The following is a 25,032-nucleotide window of genomic DNA, read 5'->3' on the forward strand; positions in this document are numbered from 1 at the left end:
ATGAGCAATCCATTGAGGCTGCAAGGTTGACAACCAGAGATAAATGCCAGAATCATCCAATGGAACTCCAGTCATTTCGTCGCCGGTGACTTTAAGAGGTTGGGTCATTGGTTTCAAGCATCCGGTATTCAGCCGGAAACTCCTTGCAGTTTCCATCTACTGCATTGTTCCTTCCCCTTGGTCATATTTTCACCATATCATTCTATGGCCAATCAAGATTAGATTCGCGTGCCAGATGTGGCAACACTGAAGATGCATAAATGAATTACACTGCTGAAATAAACTATGCACAGAACGAGATACCCACCGTTTTTACAGCAAAGCATGTCGCTGCCTACCCTGTAGCATGGCATGTCATCGAGTTGACGTGTTGTTGCTCGCTTTCTTTGGCTATAAGCCGTGGAACCGCACTTGGTATATTTTCGGTGGGTTATTTTATACGTGGAGGCTGTCGAAAAGTGAGAGTGCACGGTGTTTATGAATAAATACCTGTAAATGCTCGTGAGTCGACACTGTATATGCTATGTGAAAAAGAAGAACTGAGCCCTTGGACCCGACCATTTTGGTGCACTTTACACACTCACTTTATAGACGACGAACCACCACAATTAAATGCAATGAGGGCCATGTAAGAATAGTAGACCAAAATATTCATCCTGATACATAAGAGTCTACTTATTCGAATTACAGAATTCGAAAGCCGTATGCTGCAATGGCAATGTGGCAATGAGGCTGCGTGTAATTTGACCAGACGTGTGAAGCGCCCTGCCCAATGAGAGGTCAACCAGTCCCGGAGCACCAAGCAAGCCCACTCACCTCAAGCTGACTCCCGTCGCGCTCAACGCGTCTCACGCTCCAATTAATCATGAGCCGCTCGATTGACGCGCCACAGCCACTCCACCCTTGGTGATTACATGCCAGTGCACAAAGGCTCACTGGAAACATCGCCATATCGATCCTCATCTGCGAGTTGACCCCCCGAGCTCGCCGTTGACTTGGCGATGGATCAAGATGCCACCCCGACGGGCCGAAAGCGATCGCTCGACGACATTGAAAATAACCTAGAACCCGAGACCCCGGCATCCATCAAGAGAAGGAAACTGGACGATGCGGCTGCAGGTTCACCCTCAACCCCGAAAGCGCTTACAGCCATTGCGTCAGCTATCTCAGGTGTATTTGGATACGGTCGCCAAGTCCAGAAACAAGAGCAAGCCCAGAAAGAAGTTAATGGCAATGGGTCTCCTCCGACCACAAATTCAACTGGAGGCAAACTCCCTCCAAGCTCCAACACGAATGGCCACTTGCCCAAACCAGCTGCTCCGGCACCGATGGGAGCGGTTAGACGTCCTGCCATCAAACTCGCAGCGCTGAAAGGAACAATATGGGACAATGGCGATCTTCCTCAGACGAAGAAAACGGCGACACCAAAGCGAATGGGCAAGCCAGCTGCCGTTAGCCCTTTGCCGAATCCATCTGTCTACCAACCTAATGGGGTGACGGGATCCGCACACAAACCGGACTCTATGGTCGGCAAAGTGCAACCGCCAAAGGGTATTCTCACGCCGACCAAGAAACGTGGCCGACCGCGCAAAAACGTCACCTTTAACAGGGGTGCTGACGGCGAAGTGTACTTTGAGGACCTACCCAAAACTCCGAGCGCGCGAAAACCGCGAATGACAAAAGAACAAAAAGCACGGGAGCAATTTGACGGTATTGTCTGTGAGATATGTTCCAAGCCCGACTCAAAGGCGCCCAACGAGATTATACTTTGCGACAACTGTGATTTTGCCGTTCACCAGCAATGCTACGATGTTGCAGAGATTCCGGAGGGCGACTGGCTGTGCAAATCTTGTTCGCAAGAAGATGTATTAAAGACTCCAAGCAAGCCCACCGACGTAGGGTCCAAAACAGACGAGCCTGTACAACCTGTCGAGGTACCTGATATACCGAATTTGGACCAGCACTTGCGCGGGTTTCAGCGCGTTCTCCTGGACCGATGCACGGGACGGCGGCGGATACGAATATTTGATCAAGAGGAGCCATATGAGAAGGCTAGACAGCTTGTTGAACAAACTATTGTAGCCGGAGAGGGTAACTCGATGCTCGTCATTGGACCCAGAGGCTGTGGCAAGACTACGGTAAGACTAGGTTGTGGCACCCGATTGTGGGAAGTGTGCTGACGGTGCAATTGGCAGTTGGTTGAAAACATTATAGTCGACCTATCAAAGGAGCATCGGCACGAGTTTCACGTGGTGCGGCTTAATGGATTCATTCACACTGATGATAAGCTGGCCCTCAAGGAAATCTGGAGGCAACTTGGAAAGGAGATGGAGGTGGAGGATGATGTTTTGAATCGGGTAAGTTGAGCATATGCGCAAAAATCTCGGGTTTGCTAACGTGGTGTCCAGACAAACTACGCAGATACAATGGCATCACTCCTTGCTTTGCTCTCGCACCCTTCCGAAATCATGGGCACAGATGAAGGCATGACATCGCAGTCGGTGGTGTTTATAATTGACGAATTCGACATGTTTGCAGCTCATCCCCGACAGACATTACTGTACAACCTCTTTGATATTGCACAATCTCGAAAGGCGCCAATTGCTGTCCTGGGCTGCACCACGCGTCTTGATGTGGTGGAGATGCTTGAGAAGAGAGTCAAGAGTCGATTTAGCCATCGTTATGTGTATCTTGCCCCGCCCAAGTCGTTGCCCGCATTTTGGCAGATCTGTCGACAGGGCCTCATGATTGACAAACCTGATGTGGAGGATGAAGGCATCGATGTCAACCTCGAGGGTTACATTGAGTTCCATAAATACTGGACTCACAAGATAGAGGTGAAGCTAAGTTTCCTTTGCGGATATATATGTGCCAGGGATATGACTAACAGGACCCCAGGAGCTCTACAAGCAACGACGATTCCAACACCTGCTCCAGTATCACTATTTTACGACAAAATCATGTGCTGCATTCTTTACGGAATGGATACTTCCGCTGTCATCACTGTCAGCCAAAGACCTTACGATGAATAGCCCCACGGCGGTGTCACAAGGGACTTCTCTGGCTCCTCCAGACTCGCGGCTACAGTTATTATCGACATTGTCGGATCTTGACCTGGGGATGCTCATCGCGGCATCGAGGCTGGACATTGTAGCTCACACAGACACAGTGAACTTTGCCATGGCATACGACGAGTACAGCTCGTTGGTTGGCAAGCAACGAGTTCAATCATCAACGGCAGGCATGCTGGCTATGGGCGGTGGTGCCAGAGTCTGGAGCCGTGGTGTTGCTGGGATCGCGTGGGAGAGGCTGATCGCGCTGGGATTGCTGGTGCCGGCTGGAATCGGCGGCAGCAGGTCCCTGGGACATGGAGGACTAGACGGCAAAATGTGGAAAGTTGATGTTGCCCTGGAGGAGATTCCGACGGCGGTCAAGTTGAATGCCGTGTTGGCGAGGTGGTGTCGGGAGATATGAGACCACGCCAGACTTTTATTGGGTCAATGTCAATGGTGAGACTTGACGGCTGGCGATGATGATGCTAATGATGGTCAATTGTTTGTGGCTAGAAATATTGTACAACAAGCGTTGTGATTGCATAAGGAGCATAAAATGGAATAGAACGGTCTGCATTAGCACCTCGAGGATTCATGAATAGAGAAGCAAGTCCGTAATTTACAGTACAGCAACAATGAAGTGAATGAAATCCAGCGAAATCAGTAGCTTGGATTGACGCATTTCTCGCACCATTGCAACCGCATCCATCCAATGCTCCGCTCGATTGAATCCACCAAACAACACCTCTTCACCGCCAATGGCCGAATCATTCACGCCGACTGCCCCAATGGCCGCACACAAAGCCCCGAGCCGGCGCCACTCATCTCTCCGGCTGGCCAGACTCGCAACCTCAATGCTCCCTCAGTCGGCAAAAGCGCCGTGGAGGAACTAGTCGCGGAATGCTGGGGGACCGAAGCTCGGGTGGTGGAGGTGCCGGGCAGGCAGGCGGGCAGTGAGGGCTAAGAATAGGGTCAATCATTAATTAATTGCATGGGACTGTATTATTCGCTGACGGACGGCGCAGCCGGTTGGTTCCAGGGTTTGGATTGATGAGATCTGTTCCCTGTCCTTGCATGCGTCGGCTGCGAGATGTGCGTACAGCATTTTACCCTGGCTGGTTGTGCTGGCATGCTGGGACGAACAGGAATAGATTGCTGGTGAGATCATGACTGTGTTGGGTATGTGCCGATGTGCTGCATGCTGCAGAATCGACAAACGAGAGCGATGGTAACTTTATTGGAGTTGGAATAGGTGTACGATGGCTGTGACAGAATGCGCATTTGCAAATACTAGTGGTTCAGCCTGTTCTGGTCAATTGATCGATGGATGTACTGACCAAGTGGACGTCACTTGATGCGGCTTGTGGCTGCAACATTTGCTTGTCAAAATACCCATCAAATCCACCTCCACCACTTGAGCAGACGCCAAATGACCACCATCCATCGTGTCAATCTCGTCCTCTGCTGACGCTCAGCCTCTGACGCCGAGTACACGATTCTAAACTGCTGTCTGGTGCCTTTGCAGTCTGCTCGCGCTAACTGGCCGATACGTTTCCTGATGAGCGCAGGGGGTCTGGTGGTGAGACGCTTGACGGATTGGAGAACCAACATCTAAAACACCATCCTCATCCTGATCCTTGCTCACCTTGGTTTACATACGCACACGTATCCGTCACAAAACGGAGCGGAAAGGGAGAATACAACCCCCCTCCCTCCCATTTGTTTCTCTGTCTTGTAAAACACACTGTACAATACATCATCGCCTCACGAATATCCTCCCGAAACGAACAGCACCTGCTTTCCGTGCTACAACATCCTCATCGCCATCTAGTCTCGATTCACATCTTCACCACCACAAAATTCAAAGGCCCACCACTTCCTCAACCTCACTCTCCCTCACCAGATGCAAACAACACGCCCAACATGTCCAAACGAACCGTCTTCACAACCGTCACCCCCCTCCCCCTCGGGCTCACCCGCGACGCAGCAGTCGCCTTCCTCCACGACCACATCCAAATGATTGACCTCAACCCGCTCATCAAGGAACGTCACCGCATCCCGCCGCCCAGCCACGCGCCCGACGAGGAACTCGCCTGCGTGTGGTACTCCCTCACCGACAAGGTGTCCTACCTCCCCGGCGGCCTCGCCTCCAGCGACGTCACCTACACAGCAGCCTTCCACGACCTCACCCGCGGCATCCAGACGCACTGCTATGCGCCCATGGGCGTCGAAACACGCTCCAAGTGGTCCATCGGGGGGAACATGCCGGGCGAGCCAGCCGAGCCGATAGAGCTGGGCCTCGGCGCCCCCTCGACGGGACTGTACCTACGGGAGGATGTCGATCTACGGTGCAACATCTTCATGGCGGGCTTTGTGAAGAAGACGATCAAGAAGAGCCACTCTACGCTTGTGGATCGACTTCACGAGCTGGCAAGGAAACTTGCCAAGAACGGGGCATCGACGGGCGTACAGAAGGATAAGATACTGCCTAGTTTTGCGTGGCAGCGTGATAATAACATCCAGGGCCATGGGAGGAACGCCAGCAGTCCGACATTGACGAGTGGTGTGAGTCCGTTTCATGATCGGCCGCTGCCGCCTACACCACCTGCTGAGCTGGACGATGCAAAGGTTCTGCCGTCATATCATCCCTTTGGACAGCAACCACAAGCTGCGGAACTTCAATAACACACATCTCCATATTGCATCAGTCACCGAGAGACATGTCCGGAAAGCATTCACGAATTTCATTAATGAGCAGGCGTCGAGCATCATATACCACAACATAAGTTAGAACCTCAGAATACATGAATTACTCCATTTGTATTTACGACCTAGGAGAACTATCAAGCACTCTTTACTCGCAAACACCCCTTCCCACACCCAATATGCAATGCCACAAGAAAATTAAAAAGGACACCAATCCAATAAACTCCAGTCGACGAGTCTGCGTGCGTTTTTCTCATTCCCAAGTCGCCGCGTCATCCAGTCAACCTAAACACCCCACCAAATTATATATCCGATGTTCTTTGAGAATCCAAAATATAGCATATCCATCTAGCATGGCAAAATGTGGGTTTCACCCCTCCAGGGCGACATTAATTATTTTTGCCATTCGACTTTCAGCGTCGACCGCCTTACAAGGCAAGAGCACCGACAACACCAGCAGCAGCCATGGCGAAACCATACGCAGCAGAGCGACCCTCAGCGCCGGCGGTAACAACACCAGTGGGCTTCACGGGAGGAGGCTGAGGAGCGTTGGTGGTCTTGACGGGGGGAGGGTTAGGAGGAGGAACCTCCTTGGTAGGATAGGGCTTCTTGTGCGTCTACTCAGAGTCAGTAACATACCACGATAATCAAAACACGCATTTCATACCTCAGTGATGGTGCAAGGGCAGTCAGTGATGGTGAGGGTAGTAGGCTCAGTGACAGTATACGTCTTTGTGCCGATGCAGACAGTCGTCGGGACAGGGCAGTAGGTGGTATACCGGCTGACGACCTTGGTGGTCGTCACCTCATGAGGCTTGCTCTTGCTCGAGACCATGGATCTCATGGACACCACGGACGAAGGAGGAGGAGGGGGACGCGAGCTGACGCCAGAGCTGCGCGGAGGAGGAGGAGCAGAGCTCACGGCCGGAGCGGACGACGCAGGTCGGGCAGAGCTCATGGGAGGTCTGGACGAGGACTGTCCAAAGACGGAGCCCACGAGGGCGGCGGCAACGATGAAAGCCTTGGTCTGCATGTTTGCTAGTAGCGACTGTTGTGTTTTGTGTGTGTGTGTGTAGTTTGTAGCGAGTGTCAGGAACGAGAGGCTTGATGAAGAAACTAAGACGAGAGTAAGAGAAGAAAAGTCCTGCTTTTATGTCTGCAGTTCCGGCCATGTTTACTTGGACCCAAACAAAATGAAAACAGTCATCAACCCCAAAAACAAGCAAGACATGTTTGTGTGTCCAGCCGTAGTGATCGACAGGCACCGCCGAAAACATGTTTACTAGAGTTTCTCGTTCCTGGCTTGGCATGGTGCAAGAAACAACATACGACTCTTTCCGGTTGAGACTTGAGACATGGGCCACTTACACGCAATTTTTGGGCGACAGTACGCCCGGCAACCCGTCAATTCCATGCCTTTGTGCGATCAGGACCTAGTGTACTTTCATCCAATGAGAGGATGAGACGGCCTAGAACTTCGGCCGCGGGAATGAAAAACAAACGGGCTCGGCGGCGTGGTTAGACAGTCGACATTCCAGATGCATTCCTCGAGTGGAACGGTTCCTTGTGCCTGGGCCGGGCAACCAGACTTTTGCATTCCTTGAAAGGGGCATGGGCCGTTGGTGTTTGGGGATGCAGAAATTGAGAGAAAACAATAGAATGAAGAAGTGGTTATGCAAAATGATAGGGATGAGATATGTGGTTGTATTTCACCTGTTTGCTATTTGACCGTTGTGATATTTTGATGTGCACGTTTTACTTGTGTGTATAAGTACTCAAGTGCCAAGTGAGTCGGGGGTCAAAAGCACACATACTTACACAGTAAAAATGACCAGGCTGGCCAAGTTAGTCATGTCAAGCACGTACACACATAATTACTTATTTAAAGGTCCGAAAACAGGTGAGAGAGCACCTCAGTAGTTACAGAGTAAATAATACATCGTCTGGTTGCATGTGGTTCCCGAGGCTCAGCTGAAACTCTTCAGCCCACCAAATTACATGCTGTACCTCGCCGAGTCCTCATCACTGTCTGAGACAATCGACACTCTTTAGCACATTCATCCTGTCCAGGTCGAAAACGTCTAATCTCATCTGCTTTTGAAGAAATTCCACTACTGGCGAACCTGACAACGGCCCAGGGCCGCCCGTCTAGTTTCCATTGATGCATCTGCTAAATCTATGTATCGGATCGGCCTCCACGCACCGCCTTCTGCCAAGCATAGCATAGCATGCTGGTAGACCCTGAGTCTTGATATTGTACCTATTTATTTACATACATGTCTGGTTTCTATGTCCAGTGTCCGGTGTCCGGTATCCGGTGCACGGTCTGGTGTGTGGAGTACGTGCAATGCAACGCAATCCAAGCCTTGTTTGATTGCCTCTCTGCCTCAATTGCCTGAATTGCTGGTGGCGCCGCGGGGAAGAGGAAACCGACCAGCTCGGCTTTCGGGTCATCGCCAAAGAACAAGGCACAACCACTAAAGGCAAAATGAATGGCTGGCTGACCGTTTCGTGTTGCGCCCTCCGCTACCGAAGCCTTCTCCGACCACCCTGTCCAGTCCAGTCCGCCACTCATGTGCTCTCCCCCCCTTCTATCCGACAGTTGCGCTGAACCGATATTGATGCGAAAAGGGTCTGGTTGTTGATGGCTTGCGGGCTGGCAAAGCTAGCCTCGAGTTGCGTTTCCTAATTGCTTTGGCCTGGCCGTTCTCTTCCTTGACGGCGACCGCCAGAACCGCCACCGCAGCTTCGCTCCAGTCTACGGAGCATGTCTGGTTCAGTCTCCACCGCTCAAGCCAAGTTGTGCTGTTTGTGTCTGGTCTACTGCGTACCGTGCTGTGCTGTGCTGTACCGCGATGTGATGTCCGCCCTTCGCAACCTTGTCGAGTTTTCTATCAAATCTTCTGCCCAGGCGGCAAACAACTGAACGGTTAGGACTGACCACTCGCACCAGACGCAACAGACCTCACCCACGCGGAAAACCTAGAATGGACCCCCAACCAGTAAGGTAAATACATCAAATGTCTCTGGTCTCACTGTGGCCACAAATGGCCCGACGCCTCGCAAGGCAATATCAGCGCATGCCATCCCTTTGTTGTACCAGACCTTTTGTCCCCCAAAAGGCGAAGTAGCCCTTCTATGCTCGTTTTCCCTTAACGCCGTCTTCATTTCCAATCAAGACAAAGACATAGCTAACAAGGCGACCAGGACCCGTCCAGGCCGTCGCCACAAAATGCCTGTAAAAATGGAAAGGAAAAAAAAAGGAACTTGCAACAAAAAGGCAAGAATCAGGGCCGCAATGGTAAGCGCAATGCAGCCAACTCTATACAAGAGGCACCATCATGCCAAGTACCTATGGTACTCATAGACAATGTATTGCCACCGGACGCTGCAGCTAGCTGCTTGTCCTTGCACCAGACGTGCCAGAAGACGAGACCCGCAAATGCGACTTGCTGGTGGTATTGTAATGGAGGTAACAAAAATGAGGGGACGAACGGAGAAAGAAAAATAAGAGAATAGTATGTAATTCCGAAAATGACGCAAAAACACCGATTGATGCAGAGGTATAACTTCTCGAATCTAGAACATCTCGTGATAAAAAAAAATGACCATGTGAAAGCGAAAATGGCAGCCGCACTCGTGAATGGTGGAAAATGCTGGTTTGCCGACGCAAGCGTATAACGAAACTTTATCGAGCCGCCATGACTCGCGACTGACCCAACTCAAAGCAGCAGCAGCCCTGAAAGTTTGCCGACCGCCTCAAGTTCCCAACAGCTTGCACAGCCAATCTGCTGAGCCCAGTGAGGAAACTTTGACTTATTTGCGGTTAGAACGACTTTGGCTCCGCTCGGGTACACGGGCCGACATGTCGAGATCGTAGTTCCTGAGTTGCTGCTCGTATTTGGTGTTGCGAAGAAATTTTGGTACCGAATCCTGCACCACAAATGTTAGCCTGTCTGTAGCTGTCTGACGCCGTTTATCACGGTTTCCGAATAGAATGCACCTGTGGGTAAGGGCTGTATTGAACAAAAAAAGGGCGTAAAAATTGCGACAAAGCGCACTGGGGAAAGTCAAAGTAGACCTAGAACAACGCTTCAAGGTCAGGATAGAGACTTACGCTAGCCATGAGCTTGAAAACTGCATTCTGCGCATCTTCGAACAGAGCTGTAACCTCTTGCAACGTTTCAATCATGGTGTTGTCTTGGCCCACAGCCTTGGTCATTCTAGTGGCCAAACTGTTACGCAGTTGGTGGTCGATATTGAGCTCGCAAGGTGATCCGGGAGCCAAGAAGGCGTTGTAAATACCGTAGGCTTGAGCCATAATCTCCTTGATGGTGTCCATAGAACCCGCGCTTGGTGTCTTTTGGGCTTGGCGAATGGCAGCCTTGCAGCTCCGAACGAATTCCCCAACGTCCTTGTAGAATGACAGGTTCTCCTCGCAGTGGGTTTCCCGTAGATTTTCTCGAAAGAGAAGGCGAAGGGCTGCGTCGTTCAGGATCTTCTCCAATCTCTGCGTGTTGGAATCTCTTGTAATGCCGTTTCGCTGAGAGCCGGTGCCATTCTCGCTCTCCGAAGCACGACCCCTGGAACCGCTTCCGCTAATCAGTTCCTTACCACGTGCCGTAAGCTGGTATATGGCGTGTTTAGTGGGCTGAAACAGGTTATATCCCGTCTTCTGCGACATAAAAGCCCGGTCTTGCACAACAGGCTCCATCAAGTCATACTCGACGAACAATGACGCGATTTCGATAGTCTCACGACGGTCGACAATGGTAGAACAATCCATCAACCAGTCCGTGGTGGCCTTGCCTGTGAATGTATCCTTGTAGGTTTTACCATTAACCTTGCGCTCCGCTGCCATTTTGACACCAGTGAGTCCATCCTTGTAGTCGTGGAGGGAGTCGGAGTCGGCGGTGGCGACGCTCGCCTTGACATTCCGTCCATCCGTGCCGACAAATCGGCGAAAGATGACCTCAACAGTACCCCAATCGTGCAGAAGCTTGTCAGTTTGTTGGTCACGTTCCAGAATGACCAACTGAGCGGAGCTCATACTGGCCAGCTCGACAACCTGTTTCTGTTGAATGCCGTTCCTGGAGCAGAAACGGTCCAACACGGTGATGCCCTTGGGAGTCAATTGCCATACAGAGCCTTTCATGTTGTAAACCTGCTGGTATTTACCATCTGCTGATTCAATGAAGCGTGCTTCCACGAAACGTTGGCAAATGGATCTGGCCATGTCCTTTGCCATGGAAAAGGTTGTCGTTGTCGTCGTGGTTACAATTCTTGAGGGGTCCTTGGGATCAGGCATGCGGTTTGATTGTGAGAATTTTAGCGAGCCAAGATTGTTGATGGCATCTTCAGAGAGGAAGGTGTATTCAACTTTTGACAACCGGACACGGTGTGCAGAGAGAGGGAGCAGGCTGACAATGAGAGTTGCGAATAAGTCTTTAAAATCCTGTTTTTGGTGAAGACAGTTAGTACAGTGGCCACTAAACCTCCTCAGATAGGATAAAAGCAAGAACTAATTGAACAAGTCTTTGGCCTATTCAGATGAGGCTCTGCATTACAGGGCGGCTGGGGGATAGAAAGGTCTGAGCAAGAGTCCATTGAGGTCAATTAGTGAGCACTCAGGTGAGTGAATGAGCCTGACAATAATGAGAAGCGAAATGTGGTCACTCCACAGAGATTTCCACCTCGTCACTGTTCGAACTGAGGCCAACTCAATCTGACAGCAATCGCATTCTTGCTTTTTTCCTGACATCAAAATGCAGGTCTCTCCAATGCAGTAAGGCAGGGGGTAAGACTGAAGATTATGCCAAGTCCCCTCCCCACTGAAGGGGGGGGAAATAAAATAAAATGAAACATCGACAAAGGCAGTCAAAAGCGAGCTGTGGGAGGGGGAGTATGGCATAAAGAACCGAGTTAGTAGGCAACGTACCCTTGTGAACGGTCGATCATCGTCAGTCATGCGCAGTAAGCGCGACGATGTTTGATGCATCTTTTTGTCAGCGGCCGTCAACCTTATAGGCGCGGGCAGGCTTGGATCCGTCTCGTGGTATGGTTGCGAAGGCGGATCGTTCGCCTGAGCTGTTGGCGGCACCACTTTGATTTCGGCCCTCGAGGCAGAGGTCAACGAGGCGCTGGTAGAATGCGTCCGGGCAGATCCAGCTGTTCGGGCCGGGCTTGAAGGCTCTGAATTGGGTGCAGAAATGGATTGCAAAGACAGGCGAGCAGCAAGTGCCGAGTTGGACTGTCGTGGCCGGAGGACAGGCTCAGATATGCTGGCGATTGCGTTCTGAGTTCGATCCAAAGCAGCGGCGGCTCGAGTGAAGAGACTGCTGCCAGAACGCTGGGCTTTGGTGAATGAAGCCGTGGAAGGAGTGCTCGAATGTCGTTGGTGGTGGGAGGAGACGGGCACAGCTGTGAGATCGGCCGGCAAGCGGTCTGACGTCGAGATGGAGGATCGAGGTGTGGTTGCGAATTGCTTGGATAGCGGGGTGTGATTGTCTTGGTTGTGGTAAGTGTTGTGATCCGTCTTGGAAGCTTGGGAGTGAGTATCGGCTTCGGTCGGGGGGCGATGCGACAGAGCGGCCATCTGACGAAGCAAAAAAAGGTTAGAGAAGGGTGGTGACGGCGATGGGAAAGTTGAAATAAAAGACAAAACGGACGGCGTGGGACGAGCACAAGATTGGGGACTGGAGAGAGGATGGTCAGGGCCTGGTCTCTAGCCTTTCTGGTCTCGAGTGTGAGCGAGTGAGTGAATGAATGACTGGAGACTGGAAACTGGAGACTGGAGTCAAGTCGAGCGACGAGCGCCGAGCGGCCAGCGTCAAGTCCACAGTAGTCACTCAAGGGGGGTGTGTATGGAGAGAATTTGAAGCGACTCAAGTTGAGCAGGACCAGCCTTGACTTGACTTGACTTGACTAGGCCAGACTTGACCAGGACTGGCGGCGACAGAGTGGGCGGGCGGCGAGAAAGGCGATGGCGAGATGGCACAGAAGGTCAATCAGACTCAACTCGTGCTGCTTGCTCCACGCCCAGCCCCATGTCCATGCCCATGCCCTTGCCATGCCATTACCATGCTCTCTCATTGATGTATGTACATGTATGCCAAACTCCGTGCTCCGTGCTCCGTGCTCCGTGCCCTCGCAACCCCCCAGCCCCATGTCCCACGCCCATGCAAAAGGCTAAGAAGAATGCTCCATGGACTGCGTGAGGTCTCCGGTGGTGCAGGCTAGAAAAGGTGGAAGGCGTCCAGGGGACCCAGGTAGAAGATACTTCCGACTTGGGACTTCGACTTCTTGTTGTGGGACGGGGCCGTGGGCGTGGGCGTGGGCGTGGACATGGGCATGGGTTTAAGTCACTTGCTTAAGTGAGCGAGCAGCGCTGGGCTGCCAGCCAGACCAGTGAGGGACGTGGACACGGAGCAAATTGAATTGACTTGACCCAGTGCCATGACTTGACTTGACTTCACTTGACCAAAGCAGACCACTGGACTGACTGGGGCCTGGCCTGACGAGGGGGAGGGGCGTGGCCGCGTGGTTGAGCTCGTGGCAAGACTGACGATGGCGTGGGACCGGCATGGGCCAGACAGGTTCAAATGGGTCTGGTCTATGTCTGGTTTGACAAGGTTTGGTGGGCGAGCGGGGGGATGCATTATGTACATGAACATTGAATGTCTGGTCAATCTGAGTAGTTTGGTTTGCTTCAGTTGCTCTGAGTCCGTTCCTGGTCTGTTTCTTGAAGGCAATATTGTGAAGTTGAGGGATTGAACTGACCGACCAGTTGACGTCTAGATCCGGACTGAATATTGAACAACAATGACTGGTGAAGACTGCAAAGGTGCAGTGCAGTCTGGTACAATGCCCCCCCATGTCGTCATGTACTTGGGTACGGTGCAACCAGGCCAGACCAGACCAGACCATACTCCGTACACTCACTGGTAACTAAAAGGCTAGCTCGCACCTTCCACATTCTTAATAAGTAGCTGGGCAACGTGAGGAGAGCAAGACTGAAATATAGCACGAGGGGCACTGGGGGATATTAACCAGCACCAGTTGACCATTGACTGCTTGCTCGGATACTCGAGCCAATTTTGGTCCATGCTCATGCCAATTTCTGCTTGTCACTTCATGTTCATGGCAATTGCGGCGACCACCTTGACAACTCCAGTTGACCAGACGGAATAAAGCGAGCTGCAGTCGCAGTACTCATCAATGCAACAAAACTGCATCAAACGCACGCCTGTATTCCCGTTCTGTCTCGTGCACTGTAAGCAGCACGGACAGCAGCCGCAGTTGGGTCACACAGGATTTGGCGGTTTGCCTCGTGGGCTCTTGGTCCGAGTTTGTATGCACTGGAACGGTGGCTTGGAGCCAACATTGAAGTCTGGTCGCTGTTTTATTTGATTGCTTTGGGTGGCCTCCCATTCATCATCAATGAAGCTCAACACCAGAGACCAAGACCGAAGTTTATCTCGGCATGAACGAGGCTTGTCCCAATTGGGGCGAATGGACACATTCAACCCGAAATTTGCCTGCCGGCTCAGTTTGCGCTTCACTCATGCCACACTGAGCATCTACATGAAAATCCGGCACGCGGTCCTTGGATCTTCCAGCCGCGAAAGAAAGCCGCTGACATGGACAGGAAAGATGTAGCGCCAGTGCAGCGTCCTGAGTCACTCTGGTCTGGTCTGGTCACGTCAGGTCAGGCTTGGCCCATCCAGCCTGTCTGGCTGACTATGGCACGGACTGGACCAGACAGACCAGGCCAGACCGGACTGACATGAGAACTCTCTGCATATTGACGACGGAGAGACTCCTTGCCTGGCCTGTCCTGTCTTCTATGGACGGGTATGTACAGGTGCCGTAAGCCATGGACAATGCGAACAAAAGCAAAAGAAGCAATAGTCTGGAGCCACGCAAATGGCATACCAAGCCAACACCGCCAAGCCTGGCCCGTCTTGACGTCAAACCCAGGACAACTTTTTCTGGAGTTATTACGCTTGCCTTGAACGCAAATTTTCATACCGTCCTGCCAGCGCCTCACACAAGGGAGACCAGGGGCGAGGAATCCATTGGCTGGGTCAAAGTGGTCAAGTGCATGCGCGGACACGGAGGCGGCGGCACTCGGCAGGCAACAGACAGACAGATGACTCTGTGCAGTCCATTTGAATTTGATCACTGGGGTTGGCATAATAAAGAACCACAATGGTGGTGTGGAATAGCTACTCCATACCGTTGACATTAAAAGAAAACGTGGAAGGCAAATTGGCGAGGAAGAAAGCAATATCTGCAGCAGGTCCAAGCCAATCAAGCGCGAAGCTAGCAATGGACAAATTGTGGCCAGGGATGCCAGGGATGCCAGGGATGCCAGGGGTGCTGGAACAATGCCATTGCCGATACACTTGCATGGATCATGACGAACATTAACTCAAATGCCATCCGAATTGAGTTCTAACTTTGCATACCTAGGTACTCGGTGCAAACCAGACCAGACCAGACCAGATGAAAACCCCAATTTCGGCGCGGTCTGGTCAGCCTGCGGGCAGCTAATGGCCGGTATACCTAGGCAGTCCCGGGGGATGGATGGGGAAGAGAACGACTGGAGGCCAAAAAGGAAAAAAGAAGAGAGAGGAAATAAAAAGGGCAGCAAACATCATGAGTGCACTACAGGCTCCAGGCGCAGCAGCGCCAGCAACTCCGAGCCAACCATCCCAGTCTTCACAGGACGAGGCAATGTGCCGGCCAATGCTGTGAACCAGCCCGTGCATATGTTGACAAACTGCTTGTTTGTGCATGCACTACGTCCGGCCGAGGCAGATTGTGTTTGTAACGACGAAAACCGGTACTTGGGCCCCAGTGCCCGGCACATGTTGGGACAGGTTTCAGTTGATGACATGATGACGGTTCGCACCAACCTGAGAACTCAAAGACAGCTCAAGTGAGAAGCCGACATTGCCACCGGAAAGAGTACCGTGTTGCGAGTGTGGCCCAGCCTCCCACCCCATCATTGATCTCTTCGGAAGCATCGAGCATACAGTACCTCCAGGCTTAAGATCTGTTGTGGTCAAGGAGGTGGAGGGAGTACCATGGGCTTGGTCGAAGCGAGTTCGGACTTGGCATGAATGGGATCGGTGAGACAGCGGATTATTCTGTTTCTTTTCTCAAAAGTTTTCCAGAATCTTCATTTTTCTTGGCGCAGGCTTAAAAATTGGTTCTGTTTTCGCAGCTTTCAGCTTCAGTTGCCTACCTCCTGGCTTTACTGTACGATTTTCCTCGCCTGGTTTGCATCGCACCAACAGAACAATCAGCACAGCTGCATCTTGCGCAATATTGCACGTAAGCAGTGAAATGTATGAACCGCAAACCTCCTCATATGCCGCCTGAATTTCATAAAATAGGTTGGCTTTGTGTCCTGGGGCAGTTTTATCACCTGCATCCACCAGACCAGTTTGGCGAAGCACACAGACATGGACACGGACACGGACACATGAGGCAGCTCCCTGCTCCCCGCACATGCCATATGGCATCATTCCCACCATATCGCGAACCCGTTGGCCCAAGACAGTTTGCTCTCATTTTGGTTGTACGTACGGAGTACTTGTAACGTGGCAAGACATAGTGGCACGTGCAGTTGAGCCGTACGGTTCCAATCTATATCTGCGCGACGAGCGAACTGCAATTGTCGAAAAGCCTACCAGACTCAAGTCGTCGGCGAAAAGGTCTGGCTGTGCAAGTGCGTGGGATAAGAGAACGCCTCGGCGGTTTTGCTTTTCTTCTCATTTTCTGGGGCCATTCTGGTTTCAGCCGTGGCTTCAATGTTTCTGACCCAGAATCGCTCGGGCCAAGCCTGGCAACCTGAACGGTATTAGACATATCGCATGACATGGAGACACCGAACATTGACAGAACGTCCCAGTGCACCCAGTCTGGCGTTCGAGTTGATGTGGTGGCTGATGGCAATTCGGCGATAAGCGCTTGGGATGACAAGGTTTAGTGGGGGAAGTTTGTCCTCTCGGGCAGTGACCGGTACACCAGACAATATTGAATACAGTTCGGGACTGGCCATTTGCTGCCAAGCATGTGCCAGGCCTCCAGATGTCTTGTCTTCTTGAGCCCAGTGCCTGCACTTGGCCACTGGCTCTGCTCTGCTGGCATTTGATCCAAACCTTGCTTGTGGCCAGTCATCAAATCGAACCACACACTCAACAGTCCCCCTCCGCACGGGAATCCCACGGGAAAGCTATCACTGATCTCACCCACACCATCGATTGCGGAACACTGCATCTGGCCCGATCATGGTGCAGCTGCGGTTCCGGACCGGTGCACCACGCTATGCCGTGCTGTGCTGTGCTGCGCTATGCTTTTCAATGTTGTGTGCTAGCGTTCGCCAAGCAAACATGCGGAAGCAAACCAGATGACCATGAAATCAATTGTCCCAGGCCACCGAGGACCACGGACCATGCGTCACACGATGGCAACAAGTCTCATTCCCAATACCATCCGAAGCAGAGATACTCTGTGGTACTGCAAGGGTGCATCTGGTGTAGACATTTGTCGCTCGAAGACATGTACGCGCAGTACGGAGTACAGCATGGTCCATCCTTTCCTGGAGCTTGGCGAAAAAGCGGAACTGGTGGACTGGCACGAGTTTCACCTGGATCAGCGCATGGCTCCAGGGATCACTTCCCCAAGTCCTTGACTGCTTTGGGTATCCCTTAGCATGTCCCCTGCCTAGCTGGCTCATGGGTCAAGCAGCTCAAAACTGAGCGAGCGGACATCCCTCGTTTCGCAACTGACTCCGGACGGAGAAGAGTGGACAAGTGGTATGGCAGTCGTGGTTGCATGGCATGACAGTGGGTGGGTCGCAGATAACAGTGCTGGTGGTAGCAGTTTCAAATGTCAAGTCTGGACCATTGCCGAATTTTGGTACTGTGTGTAAAGTTTGGTATGTATGTTCGGTGCTGCTGAAGTAATAAGCCTGAACTGTGCTCAACTGCTTTGGCCTTGTTGCATACACTCCGTGGCCAGTTTCCGGGACTCTGCCAAGCCGTTTTGCGTGGGGTTCAAGTTCCGCGATACACTGCCGTGATGCTCCAAATTCCAGTGGTCAGATATTTGCTTTCTTTTGAACTGTGAAATTGCACAACATCCGACTCATTTTACGCGTGGTCGGGGAATTTCCGGCAGCTTTCTCATGCCGCAAGAGGGCATTTAGGGACCATACCGTCGGCGCCGCAAGTCCCGTCCTCCTTGAGCTATTTGGCATGCCAAGGCATGCTGAGTTCCGTTGCACTGCAGCACTGCAGCACAAGAAATTGAAACCTCCGTCTTTCGTGCGTAGACGAAACCATAAACGTTGACCCGGAACCAACACATGTCTTGGAAGAAATCTGGACCAACCACGACTTCGCTGTTGGTCACACAGCGAGCCACCATCAACGACAATGAACCACAAGTATTTGATGTTCGATAAGCTACAATGAGAAAGTAGAACTCACCATTACGACCACGTACTTTGGCTTGTATCTGCGAGAGACAAATTCCGCCAACTGGGCTTAAGTGCCTTATTTTCCTCCTGTTGTCCCAGGCGAATGGTTCAAGTATTGAATCACACTGCATCTCAAACTAGCCCTTGTTGATAATCTATGTGCAAGAAATCGTCAATGTATTGGTTAAACCTTTAAATCAGGAGAGCTTGACCTGTCTCACGCGTTACGCCAAACACATACCGCAGGAGGCGAAAAAGATCGAGAGATAGGTCATTAAGGGGTCAGGTGACGGAATGGGTATCGCCAACCGTTTAGCAAATTAGAATATTGCCCCCTCATACTCCGTAGACTTTGTTCTAGAAGTTTGTCATGGGTCTGTGCTGGACGGCGGCAGGGGTTTGATGAGAACGCTCATACCCAGCGCAGTCTTCAGCTCAACTTCAATGACCAAAGGAACATTTCTCGTGTCCACAGATTGTGAGGATACAACTTTGATCGCTACTTGGACTGTCAGCGTTCACATATTGCGTCTTGGCTGGGGCCTAGTTCTTTTTTTTCTCATTGTTTAACCAAGGGTGCGCACCGTCGTGTTCAGAGCAAGCCCGGATGTGGCGGCCTTTGCCTTGCCCTAGGATCAACAAAATGGCTCCGAGTGAGCATTTATTAGAGGCTCAGATATGATTGATTCGTTGTTCCGGGAGCACAAGCGTCTCATCAGCACTTGGAAAGCAGCGCACAAACGTTTCTTTGATCGCACCTGTCTGGCTGTCCATGCGCAGCAAAAAGGTAAAACAATGCTGAACCGAAGAAGGAATCGAGGAATCATTCCAATAACTCAGATACGGGCCGATGACATTATTTCAGTAAAGCTTGCCTTGCCATTATAAGAACAACAATCGCACTTCGGTCTTCTGGCCGTCCCCAGATACGTGAAACAATGGTCAGCTCCAACCTGGCGGACTTATGGGAAGGGAACTATGAGAGGCTAAACAACCGTGGAAACAACTGAAGCGAGCCCACTGCGACAGTTTCCCGGCCACCGAAAGAGAAGAGGGGGGTAGGTGACACATGGCCGGTGTGGCTGCCGAGCATACATAGACACCACAGCAGACTGCAGGGTCATGGGTAAGAAAAACCGTTTGTGAACGTGTTTCTTGGGCTCGAAATAGCACCATTCCCGGTTTGGTATGCTTGGGGAAGTCAGGATTCCAGCCATCTTGGACTTCTGCTGGTGGCACATGTGCCTTGGCGGAGGATTGCCACATGGCAGACAGAGCACTTTGTGCAGGCTATTGATTACCATGCATTTCGCAGCATATCTCTGGTTGAGCCGAGCAGGCGATGAATCTATTGTTGAGGAAGCCAGTTGACCCCAAATGCTCCATGTGGGTATTTATTGCGCTCGCAATATGCCGAGGGTTGAATTGCTAGGTATATTAGAATTTTGAGCACAATTTCAGCGATGATTTGAACAGGATAACGCTGCCTCATGCAGTTTTACGGACGTAACTGATTATGTTTGTCATGGCTTGTGCTGTTTCACAAAGTCAGCGCTGTGATGAACTACAGATCAACCACGCACGCCCTGAGGCAAAGGCTAAGTGCTTGGACACTCCGACTAGAACACATTCTGCATATTGACTAATCATTGGCATAGTAATTGCCCATAGGACCGGGTGTTTGGCTTACCGGCGAAATCTACCATAAAACTAAACAAGGTGATCCATCGGTCACCTGTCATGGCGCGGACATATTAGTGCCACGGAATGTCTGGGCTTACTTGATGTCTTTTGCAAACTCTTGCTTACAGAGCAGCGGCAAATGTGTTGAAGCATAGACCGCAAACTCAGTTGTTCAAATACCGGATTAGGCATACAAAGAAACATCTCAACACGTCCCCCTCGGGCGAATCGGAGCATATCGTGCGACGTCAAGGGGCGTGTCCTTCAAAAACCTGGTGACTGCGTGGAGAACCAATGAGTTGCAGATTTGGGTAGAGACTGTCAAGGTCTGCAGTGAGACGATAGTTTGAGGGCTGGCTTGAATTGGGTACTGGCTATTTGCCTTTGTTTGTCGTGGTGGATTCGGCTTAGCTCGTCAAGCGATGTGACAGTTCAAGAAGTTGTGACGTTTCTGTTTCTGTAATGGCATGTCCCATGTCCCTCGGACATACGAGACACGAGACCCAACGAAGTTGGTTGGAAGTTGACTGATATGATTATTGCAAAGGGCCCGAGATTTCTTGAGATTCGGGAGTCAGGTCAGGCTTCCAGTCACCATAGCCGAGTCAAACGCAATCAAATGTATCAAGTCCACCACCAGACTCCACAAAATAGAAAATGACACCAGCCATGGAAAGAACGTCAACTGGTCTTTCCTCCTGTGTCCATGTCCCGTGTCCAAGACCAGCCGCGTACGGATCTGATGGCATCAGGAAACTCTCCGAGCTCTCTGCCCCTTCCTTTTAGTATCTGACGTTTCCCAAGACGTACTTAAGTACTGTATTGGACTGGCTGTGATTGCCATTTCAACTGAATGCTTTATAGCAAGCAGGAGCTGGTTGTTAGCTACTACCTACCTAGGTACCTAGGTACCGGCTAGTGCACACAACGGTGAGAATGACAGAATGTACAAGAAGACTGGCAATCTTACGAGTCGCATCGGCTGGATGATAGAGCTGTGATAGATACACTTGGTGAACAGTCCACACGAGCAAGCTGGTGGAGATGTCAATACTCCGTACGGCCAACTAAAAAAAATAAATGGGAGGGTCAAAAAATTGAAGGTCCCCACTCCAAACACGGACGAGATGGATCAACGTTTGGGTTGGGTAGGAGTACGAGAGCGGGGCGAATATGCATTTCTGTGCATTTTTTTCCTGTCGTTCGCAAGGAGCTGGGGCCCTTTTTCGACTCTTCGCGTGGGGGGTTCTTCAATGACATGTACTCATTTCAGCCAAGACACTCTAAGTTCCAGGAGAATGGTCCTCTTCGCACAATGCTTCAACCATACTCCGTTCTCATCCAGATCCGTCAGCTGGCGCAGCCCCGTATAAAAAGTCAAAAGTTGCTGAACCAGACGGGTGACCTAATGAAGCCACTGCCTGGGAACTGGCAAGACAGGTTGGGTCCATGTCGGCCGCTCCGAACCTCTCGGCCGACCACCAAAGCACTTGGTGCTTCGATGCGGGAACACATAAGGCTGTTGCCACCGCTGCCGTAGGAACTAGGCAAGGGAACAAAAGTGTGCGCTCCGTCGATTGGTGTGACGTACATGAATGCTTAAAGGGGGAAACAAGCCTGCGCAACAATTACCGCCTGGAGCAATTGCTGTTGACCAAACCCGGAGAAATACCAGTGGCAAAACTTGTTTCTGAACTCGTCACACACTGACGGGTATCAGCTGGCACCAGACTACCTAGGTAGGTAACCGATCAAGTAGAAGGCGGTATTCCTCGCATGGCGTACCGCCTGGCATCCGCCGATACATCATTATTGGGGTCCGAATGATAGACTTGCAGCCAGGAACAGAGGTGTCTTGAACATGCCTTGCAGTCCTAAGGTCCCTGGAGAACTGGTTGGCGATCGACATCAAGGTTATATCTCCCGTATTCGATTTCATCTTCATATCTATACATGGGAATACAGGTTCTCCATGGCTGTGAAAAGCGGAGAAATAGAGGCTGCTATGTTCCCTAACTCCCCGACAATGTCTGGCCTCAGGACCGACGTCCCCCGGTTAGATAAGCCACACTAAACTCTAAAAGCCGACAGGTCGGTCGTGTCAATGGAAGGGGCATAGCAATGGAGTAACATCTAAGAAGAGATCTTGTAAATCCTCCTGGATTGCTTGGTCTCAAGTTCTCTGAAGTTAGCCGGATTCCCCTTGAGTTGCGACGAGAGCTGCGTATTGAGGCGCTGTAATCTTCCGCCAGATTACCGTTCAAACGCAAAGCCTGCAAAACCTGGAGGATGATCACTTCCAGGGTATAACAAGCACTCGAAGCTTGGTCTCGAGGCTAAATGTTAGCTGCTTAAAGAGTGGAATTGGGACCACCCTGAGCTCTTGGAGGGCATGCTCGCCAAAACTAGTGTGTCCATATGGAAATGCATTGGCGAAGTTGTGAAGACTTTGCAATTTTCTGGAAGACGACAGGCTCGAGGTCGGTAAACCAGCAAGCAGGCTTGTGGAAGCCGAGTGACTGTTGCAAAACAAAGCTGTCGGTTGCCCTTCATAAGGCTCAATCCCGTTGCCGAATACTGGCATTGGGAGTTACCTTCTCGCCGATCCTAACTCGGGTAGTTGTTGGAGGGTTGCCTGGTGTTCATGTCGAATCGCCTCTTTCGTTCGGAGGCCAAACACCACTGGCAATAAGCCGTAACTCTGACTACCCAACGCAACCTGTCTGGGTGGGAATGTATCACAATCAGGGTCCGAAGCCTAAACCGCGCCTTAATCGTCGGCCTACCGTTTTTCCTTGCTTGTGCAAGGTGAACCGCAACAGCAGCGTCGACAACTTATGCAATGTGGTCGACGGATAATCATCTTTCAGAAACCCAGCCGCCGAGATTGACGAGTTCGAATGCTGGTCCCAACTCCACGACCTCGTTTGTCATGCAGTTGCGTGCTGCAGTCCCATGGATGATCAGATTCTTCTGGCGAGGGGAGGGGGTGGAACTTTGGAAAGGGAACAAGGGGATGGACGAATTGGCGCGAAAGTTGATGTTGACCTTTGATCAAGCCAAGCCAGCCAGTCAGCCAGCAAGCAGCCCGTGGTGGCCGCCTACTAGTGCATACTTTATGGTGTGAGTACTGCTGTAGCCACCCCTCAACGCTGCTGAAGTAGAGCCCGACCAGGGTTGTGACCCACCAGACCGCTATTTCTGTGACCGGGTTTGACTTGCCCCACAGGACGGAAGTAATGCCACGTGGGTTTGAAGAAGGATGCACGCCCTTGTGCCGGTCATCCTTTGGCTACTGCCTGTGGCTTCCTGTGTGGGTGCCCATGGGCTGAGGGGGAAATACCAGCTTGGACGCGAGTCCTTTGCTTCCTTCGGAGCTTCTTGTGCGTGATGCAGCTTCGGACTTGTGGCCTTTTTTCAGACAAGAGAGTAATGTGTGGCCTCTGCTGATGTTTCGGCCGCCGGTACTTAATGAATGCAGGGTATTACAATCGATTGTATCCCACCAGATTGCGTGCACAAGCAAGGCTTGGCTGACAAATTGCGCAAAAGTATGATGTCTCAACAACCCGGCCACACACGCGGCCATGTATTTGGAATAGGTGCGGCTCAGAAGGAACTCTAGACGCGGGCATAGAGTGGTATCAACGAGAAGTGGTCTCATCATGCTGGGTTGGTCCTGCCACTTATGCACGTGCAGCGCCTGCGTCTGGCAGGGTTAGTAGGTAAACGATGCGCGCTTGCCCATAGGGCTGTCACCACACTTTCAAGGGAAAGAAAGAGCCTGGCGATTGCTCCTGCTTCCTTGGCTGCGGAATAATGGCCAGTAACGCCACTAGCAAGGAAACCATGGCGGTGGCCATAGGAGATTCAGACGACAAGGAGTTGATATTTCCTGCCGCCAGAGTTGATTGCTAACTCACCATTCACCCAACGTCAGTCTTCTCGGAACCGCCATCGATCAGAATTTCGTGTCGTCTATATCGTACCTTTGGCCCTTCACTCTTGGCCGCTGAATTGTTTCTCATTTGACGAGTCTGGAATTTGGATAGAGAAGCACATTAAGCTGCCAACAGCTACGACCGACCCATCGGAGAAGAATTTCAGTCAATCATTTCAAGACTCTGATCTTACAATAAGCCAGCTAGCCGCCTTCCGCAAGCTGGTTTACCAAGACTCGTCCGTCTTTGTGTACACAAAACTTCCATCATGTGCTGACGATGTTTTTGGCAAGACTGATAGACGCCGGACATCCAGCAGCCAGTCAGGGCACAGACATGTCGGATGGCACATCTCGAGCCACGTGCTATTGAATGCAGCCAGTTCTACCGTATTTCCCCCCATTGCGCCTCTATTTGCAACCACCATCGAAACCCTGATTTGGCTGACGCTCAACGTCCACTACACCCTAGCTAAAGGAATCCGCGCCAAGTATGCATTTCCAAAGACACGCTCTTTCCCGCTCAAGTTTGCCGCCTGCCCAAAGGATGGCACACTCTGTGCTCCCAAGCCAAAATGCTAACGGTTGACTGTCCTTGGGGATCATTCTACACCGCTCCTCGATAGTCCCTTATGGTACGGGAGGCCCACCGGCATACCATCGGTCACCCACAATTGTTTCTTCTAATCTCATAAATCATAACGGCAAGCAACGACAAACGGGCGTGGCACCCCATCCACCCGAAGGCAGCACATCCAATAGCCTTTGTTACTAATCCAGTCCTTAATGCCGCTCAGCACGGCCAACGAATCGTGAATCCATGGCAAAAGTTCTGACTCTCGTGTTTGACTACAAGAACGATCCCACGAGGATGTCAAACCAGCCTGCTGGCGCCAGGCGGGGTGCGGGCTCTCTCAAGGAAATCAGGACAATCTGACATCCTGGTCTCACAGCTGTGGGAACACAAAGTATCGAATACATTGCCATGTGTTGGCTCACCTACGCCACGAGGATGCAACGCACACGCCGCAGGTTTCACTGCCCTCACACCCCACTCAGTCAAGGGGTTTCTCTGGGTATGCTGAGAACTTAAATCGTCCAACTAGCCAGGACGCCACACCGCGACTTTGCGGACTGGACATTGACCTAGTTTCAAT

General features: G+C 51.5%; 8 protein-coding genes across 8 annotated transcripts; 3 read left to right on the plus strand and 5 right to left on the minus strand.

Moving 5' to 3' along the window:
* Positions 1 to 1,001: 1,001 nt before the first annotated feature.
* On the plus strand, positions 1,002 to 3,474 carry VFPPC_13755 (AAA ATPase domain-containing protein; the record flags this gene model as incomplete). Its single annotated transcript, XM_018291527.1, has 4 exons — positions 1,002 to 2,138; positions 2,196 to 2,357; positions 2,409 to 2,837; positions 2,899 to 3,474. The coding sequence occupies 4 exons, from the start codon at positions 1,002 to 1,004 to the stop codon at positions 3,472 to 3,474; spliced, it is 2,304 nt and encodes a 767-aa protein (XP_018145749.1).
* A 1,502-nt stretch (positions 3,475 to 4,976) lies between these two features.
* VFPPC_05061 (hypothetical protein) lies at positions 4,977 to 5,738 on the plus strand (the record flags this gene model as incomplete). Its single annotated transcript, XM_018284310.1, has 1 exon — positions 4,977 to 5,738. The coding sequence occupies one exon, from the start codon at positions 4,977 to 4,979 to the stop codon at positions 5,736 to 5,738; it is 762 nt and encodes a 253-aa protein (XP_018145750.1).
* A 449-nt stretch (positions 5,739 to 6,187) lies between these two features.
* VFPPC_05062 (hypothetical protein) lies at positions 6,188 to 6,792 on the minus strand (the record flags this gene model as incomplete). Its single annotated transcript, XM_018284311.1, has 2 exons — positions 6,188 to 6,376; positions 6,427 to 6,792. 2 exons carry the CDS (start codon positions 6,790 to 6,792, stop codon positions 6,188 to 6,190), a joined length of 555 nt encoding a protein of 184 aa, XP_018145751.1.
* A 1,949-nt stretch (positions 6,793 to 8,741) lies between these two features.
* VFPPC_15893 (hypothetical protein) lies at positions 8,742 to 8,927 on the minus strand (the record flags this gene model as incomplete). Its single annotated transcript, XM_018293646.1, has 1 exon — positions 8,742 to 8,927. One exon carries the CDS (start codon positions 8,925 to 8,927, stop codon positions 8,742 to 8,744), a length of 186 nt encoding a protein of 61 aa, XP_018145752.1.
* Positions 8,928 to 9,575: 648 nt separating this feature from the next.
* Positions 9,576 to 12,354, minus strand: VFPPC_05063 (developmental regulator flbA; the record flags this gene model as incomplete). The annotated part of the gene is made up of 3 exons (XM_018284312.1): positions 9,576 to 9,692; positions 9,877 to 11,214; positions 11,698 to 12,354. 3 exons carry the CDS (start codon positions 12,352 to 12,354, stop codon positions 9,576 to 9,578), a joined length of 2,112 nt encoding a protein of 703 aa, XP_018145753.1.
* Positions 12,355 to 14,466: 2,112 nt separating this feature from the next.
* Positions 14,467 to 14,955, minus strand: VFPPC_17661 (hypothetical protein; the record flags this gene model as incomplete). The annotated part of the gene is made up of 1 exon (XM_018284313.2): positions 14,467 to 14,955. The coding sequence occupies one exon, from the start codon at positions 14,953 to 14,955 to the stop codon at positions 14,467 to 14,469; it is 489 nt and encodes a 162-aa protein (XP_018145754.2).
* A 970-nt stretch (positions 14,956 to 15,925) lies between these two features.
* Positions 15,926 to 16,303, minus strand: VFPPC_17660 (hypothetical protein; the record flags this gene model as incomplete). The annotated part of the gene is made up of 1 exon (XM_022429351.1): positions 15,926 to 16,303. One exon carries the CDS (start codon positions 16,301 to 16,303, stop codon positions 15,926 to 15,928), a length of 378 nt encoding a protein of 125 aa, XP_022285611.1.
* Positions 16,304 to 18,930: 2,627 nt separating this feature from the next.
* VFPPC_17659 (hypothetical protein) lies at positions 18,931 to 19,140 on the plus strand (the record flags this gene model as incomplete). Its single annotated transcript, XM_022429350.1, has 1 exon — positions 18,931 to 19,140. The coding sequence occupies one exon, from the start codon at positions 18,931 to 18,933 to the stop codon at positions 19,138 to 19,140; it is 210 nt and encodes a 69-aa protein (XP_022285612.1).
* Between the last annotated feature and the right edge of the window lie 5,892 nt (positions 19,141 to 25,032).

The sequence above is a fragment of the Pochonia chlamydosporia genome, chromosome 3, assembly GCF_001653235.2.
Source record: "Pochonia chlamydosporia 170 chromosome 3, whole genome shotgun sequence".
NCBI classification, from domain to species: Eukaryota; Fungi; Ascomycota; class Sordariomycetes; order Hypocreales; family Clavicipitaceae; genus Pochonia; species Pochonia chlamydosporia.